Here is a 6570-nt window from a genome sequence, read left to right on the forward strand (position 1 = left end):
CCAATCTAGACAAACCCTGCGGAGTTTCTGCTTCACTATTCGGGCTTCGGGGTTGAGAGGAGTCCTGTGCTGTACAATCTCAGGCTCGATTCCAAGCATGTCTTCGTAAGACCACGCAAAAATATCTTTGAATTCTTTTAATAAAGCGATTACACACTTGAGTTCCTCTAAAGACAACGTGGACCTCAATCTAGACTAAACGCGAATCCTTCTTAGTACCGACATCACTTGCAATGATCTCATCTGTGCAAGGCTTAATATGCCTCTCCTCCTCTTGGTTAATCAAATTTTTCAAAGCCCGTGCAATTTCTTCCTCTTTGTTTAGGTTAAAATTTTGAAAATCAATATCAACGCAACAAACTAAAGGCACAGAGAAGTAAGTGAAGTCTACTGCATTCCCATTAATAAAGTTAGGATCCTCTGTTACAGTTGACTCAAAAGAAAAACTAATAGAAGATCTCGACAGGACTTTGGTACCCGGGTTACCACCCTCGGAAGTGCCAGACTCAAACTCCTTAGACTGACTCAAATCTGACTCCGACTTAACAGACTCAATGGAATCAGACTTAGGCTCATCATCCGATTCAGAGCTTGCAAAAAAACCCTTTTCCAACTGCCAAGTAAAGCCTGGCGCCCTCAACGCATCCAAAATGCAACTGGTGGAGTCCACAACTGGTTCCTTTCCGATCATAGAAATAGTAGTGGTATCCCCCAAGTTCTCTATACTAGTCTTAGGATCTATCAAAAGATCACTCAATGCTATCCCTACTCCGGCCTCACTGTTGTCTGAATCGTTCTCTTTACTCTAGCTGGCATTGATACTTGGGTCAACCCCTTCTTCATCACTATCTTGAAGTTGGTGGTCGAAGAATATTTCGAAACCCGGGAAAAGCTTCTTCGTTAAAGGATCCACCTAAGGCTTAGGAAAGCTGGGGAAGGGGAAATCCTCTCCTTCTCCAATGAAGCCCCCATTCAACGTTCCCCAGATTGGCCTGTGAACTAGTTCGTAGTGTTTCCCAGCTCACTTGGCCTTGGCCCTTCCTGTAATCTTTTCTCTCTTCCTTCTCCAATCTTCTTTGGTGGGTACATAGCCTAACCCAAAAGTATGTGGATTGTGTGGTACATCAACTAGCACCGCAATGCCTTTTCTTCTACTCCTTCCAAGTCCCTTCTCAGGAATATACAGCAATTTGTTCATGAAATAAATGAACTAAGCACTGACATACATGCCTTCGTCCTTGGCTAAGGTTGTCTATAGCACTTGGGCTTCTACTAGAGTGAAACCCAAAAGAAACACATCCTCATCACCATGATTGATTTCTAGCAAAGGTGTAAAAACCTCTGGCGGTGGATGAATAGATGAGTTTCAAAAAATGGTAGCAACTCCTCCCTCATAAGGGTATTTTAGCATTTGATGGAGGGTGGAGGACACAACCTTCATGTAGTGCAACCAGGGTTTTCCTAGAACTAGATTGAAGGTAGCTGGTACATCAAACACATGGAACTCAATCTCATGCTCGGAAGGGCCCACTTGGATTTGTACTTTCATCGTCTCCATAACTTCTCTGCTCGTATTGTCATACGCCCGGATCACCTGAGTTGTGGAAATGAAATCCGCTGGCTTCAGGCCTATTGCATAGGCGGTGCGACAAAGACTAACAGTGATGGCAGAGCCAATGTCTACTAGAACCACTGGAACCCATTTTCCTCTGCATTCAATGGAGATATACAACGGCTTATTGTGAGCTGATCCTTCTGGTGGCAGCTCCTTATCAGAAAAGGTAAGCATAGGCGTGGTGCTACCCAGTAGGATCAGGTCGATGAGCTGCTCTGGTGTAGTATCAATGGATAACTTGGCTTTATTCATTGCCGACAAAACCGCATGTCAGTGTACTCATGAAGCCATGAGAAGGCCCTAAATGGAAATATCAGCCTAGATCTTTTTTAGTTATTTGAGAACCAGCTCTTCTTCTAGTCTCTTCTCCCTCTCCTTCTCAATCTCCTTGTCCTTTCCTGAAGGTTCTGCTTGGTCCAAGTGTAGAGGCTTGAAATATCGTCCACTCTTAGTTAGGTGATCTATCTCTTCAACATACCAAGTCTCATCAGGGATATGATCTCCCCAGTCTTCATCTGTATGGACAAAATACAAATCGTTGTCTTCCCACCATTCACCTTCACATTCAATTACTGACAGACAGTTGTCTGGCTCTACTTGAATCACTCCCACAGGACAATTATCCCCCTCAAGGTGGCAAGGTGTTGTAGCCTTCTGACTTTCTTTAATCTGCTCATGTTCATACTGCCTCAACACTGCTTCTAGCTTAGCACCTTCAATTGTATCAAAATCTAATTCTAGGGTTTGTTTTTCTATACCGCTACTCTCTGGCACTTTTCCTTTCTCGTTGGCTTCTCCGGTTGCCACAGTTGCCACAGTTTTCTTTCCCTCAGATTTGTCTCTTGTTTCCTCTTCTTTGTCTGATTCATCACTTAGCCACCCCCAATTATCAGCCAACAAGCTCAGATCAAACCAACCAATCTGCACATTGCCTTGGTCCTATTCTTCAAAGAATTAGAGATTATCCAAATCTTCCTCGAGATTTGCAAGATCGTCCAGTCCTTGGCTTGGGTCATCTTCTCTGACCACATTGACACCAATTGAACTCGACAGTACTACCTTCGGCTGCGATTGAGCAATATGAACAATGTATGGACTCGGGTCATATTCCCCCTCAGATAATTTCCTAGGAATTTCCATCTACAAACTGGCACTTCCTTGCAAGGACAAAACCTCATTTTCTTTGGGTGTTGTCACCATATGTTTATAAGGCTCAGATTGTGGGTTGGATGTGTTCATCATGCACAAGTCTGTGCCATCTGAGATGAACAACACTGGCTTTGGTAGATGGTAAAGGGTCATATAGACGGTCGGGTTATAGAAAAAAGGTAGTGTATGGATAAGGTTAGTGTGTGGTGGGGGTAGTACCTGGTTATGGTTGGGCAGTGGATTGGTTACAATATTTGGTCTTTAGGATGGAGCTATAACTTTGTTGTTGATGAGATCCTGGATCTCATCACGTAGGCGGTAGCACTTATCTGTTTCGTGGCCATGTTGTTGATGGAAGGCATAGTACTTGGTGGGAGAGGATTTGGAAGTGGTCGAGGGTCCAGGGGTTTTAGATGCCCCTTTTTCATTAACACCTACATGGCTCAAGACAGAGACATGTGAAGCTGATTGAATGTCCTTTGGTTTCAGGTAGGATTGGAAGTTTGTGGGCTTATATTAACAAAAGGGTCGGTGATTTTGGTAGTGGTGACAACACTCACCTCTGAAGGCCTCGCAACGATACTACCCCCGGTAGCATTGGAACTGCGAGTAAAAGGCCTCTTGGTCGGCTTTTTGTCATCTACGATGACACCCTGTTTCATAGCGCCTTCAATTTGAACTCTCATTTCATGAAGCTCTTTGAAGGTAAAGAATGGAAGAACTATCATTTTCTGAAGCAGCTTGCCGTGAAGATTCTGGACAACCATCCAGATTTGGTCCTTTTTTGAGGGTCAGGTGGTCATCATTGATGCCTTGGCCCTTTATCTAGTCATAAACTCTGAGAAGCCCTCTTTTGGTTCCTGACACGTCGCCTTGAGATCACGAGTTGTGACCTCGATTTGCGTGTTATAGAAATATTAGGCAATGAAAGATTTGGCCAACTCCTCCCAGCTCTATTTCATAGAGTCCTCTAATTTAGCATACCAGATGGCAACTATACCAGAATGGTTCGGCCAAATGGAGACAATTTTTGAAGTCTGGTCAGACCCATTGGTCGTAAAATATTAGAGAAAAGGCACAGATGCACCATTGGATCTCCAGAGCCGTCGAAGCGGTCAATATGCAGCATCTTGAACCACTCCGGCAGAGTAACAGTAAACTCTGTATATCCGTCCTCAATATCCAGAATAGAGTTAACCCCCTACGCCTTCTTAAACAGTTTCTCAAGTTTGTTGACTTTGACCGGGGACAGGTCAAACTCTAACTCAAAAGGTGCCTCAGTCTGGTAAACTGGAGCTCTAGACATCTAAACTAGAATTAGATTTGCTTGGATGGGAAAAGCCGAAACACCCTCGGCTGGTGGATCCTGAACTGCAGCATTATTGGCAGTGGTACCGGGTATAGGAGTAGCCACGTTAGGTACATGCGAAGTAGAAGCCACAATCGACTGTTTTTGTTGTTGTTGCAACCTATTCGTGACCTCAACTTGACAGGCCATGTCATGCTGGAACGAGTCGACTGATTGCTGAAGACAAATCAGTAATTCCTCTAGGTCTAAGGAGGGATATTGTGCCATTATGGGAGTAGATGATTGTGCTTGAGGTGGACTGAGTAAAGGTGACCTGAGGGGTGATTGTTGAAACAACTGAAATGGTGAACTCTGCCTGGCCTTTCTTCACCTTCCAACTGGTGACAGTGAGGCAAACACTGGTTGTCCCCGAATAAGATCTCCAACCATACACAATCTTCTAACATGGGTCCAGCGTACTTGGGGGATATCAGAACTTTCTGAGGTTATGGTTTTAGGACTACCTAGCAAAAAAAATAAAGAAAATAAAAAAATAAAAAATTGGACAGCTCCTTAACACAAATTTCATCAGAACAAATGTGATCATAGCTGTAAGATTGTACTCCCCACTGAATTCTACCCCACAAACTGATATTAACTGAACCACTAATATAAAGCACCCCTTGTACAGTTTCACTGTAGAGAGTATACCAAGTAAAGAGAGCCAAAACACCCCTATGAGGGGATAGGGTTACTGTGTCCTAGCTTTGGCATGATCTAGAGGTTCACTACTTCAAACAAGTAGTTTCACAATATCCTGCATACAGGTGAACGTCCTGTTTTATGTTGGAACAGTCACTAAAGCTTTACTATATGCACTAGGCCAATTGGTCAAAGGGGTACCTTAGCAAGGTTACCTAATATACCTTTCACACCTGACACCAAAAAGTGAAAGGAGGATCAAGCGGTACAGTAGTAACCCAGATCTAAGGGTTGTGTTCCCAACATGGCATTGCCTATGTCCGACCAGCCTTTTGGAAAGCTTTTGACAAGCCTCTGGCAAGTCATCCAGGATATCAGATGGTAAACACAATGACTTAAGAGCACCATGCAAATTCAATGAAAAGAAGCATATATTTATAAATAAAATGTCATATCATGAAGTCCAAGTCATGTTCTCTAAATTCCCCAATAGAGTCACCAGAAACTGTAGCTAGTTTTTTGCACTCCTCGGAGGGGTTTAGTCTCCTCGGATGCAATAGCCCTACAGTGCAAACTCTCGTGGTTCTGAATCTAGTTCCATAAGTGCAATGTGAAATAGAAAAATAAATGAGAGTCCAAATCCGACAAATCTTAGAAAATCCATTAATCATTAAAGATGCCAAAAATGAACTGCATTTCCAGATTTCATAGTCGCCACCTAAATATTTTTGGAAAATTTAGGAAACACTTGGCTCATGCCAAATGCCACTTGCCCATCATAACCAAAGTGTCTCGGCTCGGGAACTTAGGTATAAGAGAAGAAGGTCATGAATTGAGCACCCCACTCATTTGATCAAAGATCGGCATCTACTAATCATGATGTGATTTTTATGTACATTATATACTCTTGTTCCAATTATCAATATTCTAAACATTGCTATGTAAAGAAAACAAGTATAGACCACGTCACTTACTTTGCAATTCTTTGATTTCATGTTTGTTTGAAAAGAGTTTTGAATATGCACTATTTGAAGGAAAAGTGAGGTCATATGTACACCAATCAAAGTCATTCCAACTTAAGTGAAATAGCCTTCATTCATAGGCATTCAAAGAGGTATTACGTGTTTCATGGTAGTATGCTGAAGCAAAAATGCTCACCTAGTACTCAACCGAGGCAAGCCAAAGAGAATAATATAGTTAGAAAAATGCATGATCCTATATGCAAAATGGCTAATGCAACTATTAAATTTGGCTACTAATGTGATATGTGAAGCAACTCAAAGCATGAGGCAGCACACATAATCAAGTGGAAAATCGTAAAAGCATTATGCATGATTATAGACACCTCATTTTTTACTGCCCCTAATACTTGGGTGCCTCAGGTTGATCACTCGATGATGAAAAGATACGTTGTACAACCGCTCAAGTTCTTCAGCAAAAGGCTTCAGTTTTGAGCATCTAATTCCAACCTTACACCCCATTTTGACCAAAACTATTTTAGACCTTAAACCCCTCTTTTTTCAAAATATTTTTTCAAATGTTTCTACGATATTCTGAGGCTCACATTTCGTTTAAAATATTGTACTTTTCAGTAAATCGAGTAAGGACAAAGTGGAAATAAGTGGAAGGGAGGTGAAATTTTTGAAAAATCTTTTTAAAACATCTTATCTATAGGTTTGGATTTGAAGGAAATAGGACGGGGTGGAAGAAAACTAGTTGGGAGAAAGGTTGGGCATCAAACCGTTAAGAATGAAATGAGCAGCCTTCACTAAAATAGGCATATCTCTTTGCACACTTAGAATTTAGATATGAGGAC

At 42.1% G+C, this 6570-nt stretch overlaps 1 protein-coding gene across 1 annotated transcript; it reads right to left on the reverse strand.

The window, feature by feature from the left end:
• Positions 1–1366: 1366 nt before the first annotated feature.
• Positions 1367–1867, reverse strand: LOC145799550 (uncharacterized). The gene has a single exon (XM_082889152.1). The coding sequence runs from the start codon at positions 1865–1867 to the stop codon at positions 1367–1369; it is 501 nt and encodes a 166-aa protein (XP_082745278.1).
• Between the last annotated feature and the right edge of the window lie 4703 nt (positions 1868–6570).

The sequence above is a fragment of the Camellia sinensis genome, chromosome 1 (assembly GCF_055761805.1).
Source record: "Camellia sinensis isolate YWXY chromosome 1, ASM5576180v1, whole genome shotgun sequence".
In the NCBI taxonomy this organism is placed as follows: domain Eukaryota; kingdom Viridiplantae; phylum Streptophyta; class Magnoliopsida; order Ericales; family Theaceae; genus Camellia; species Camellia sinensis.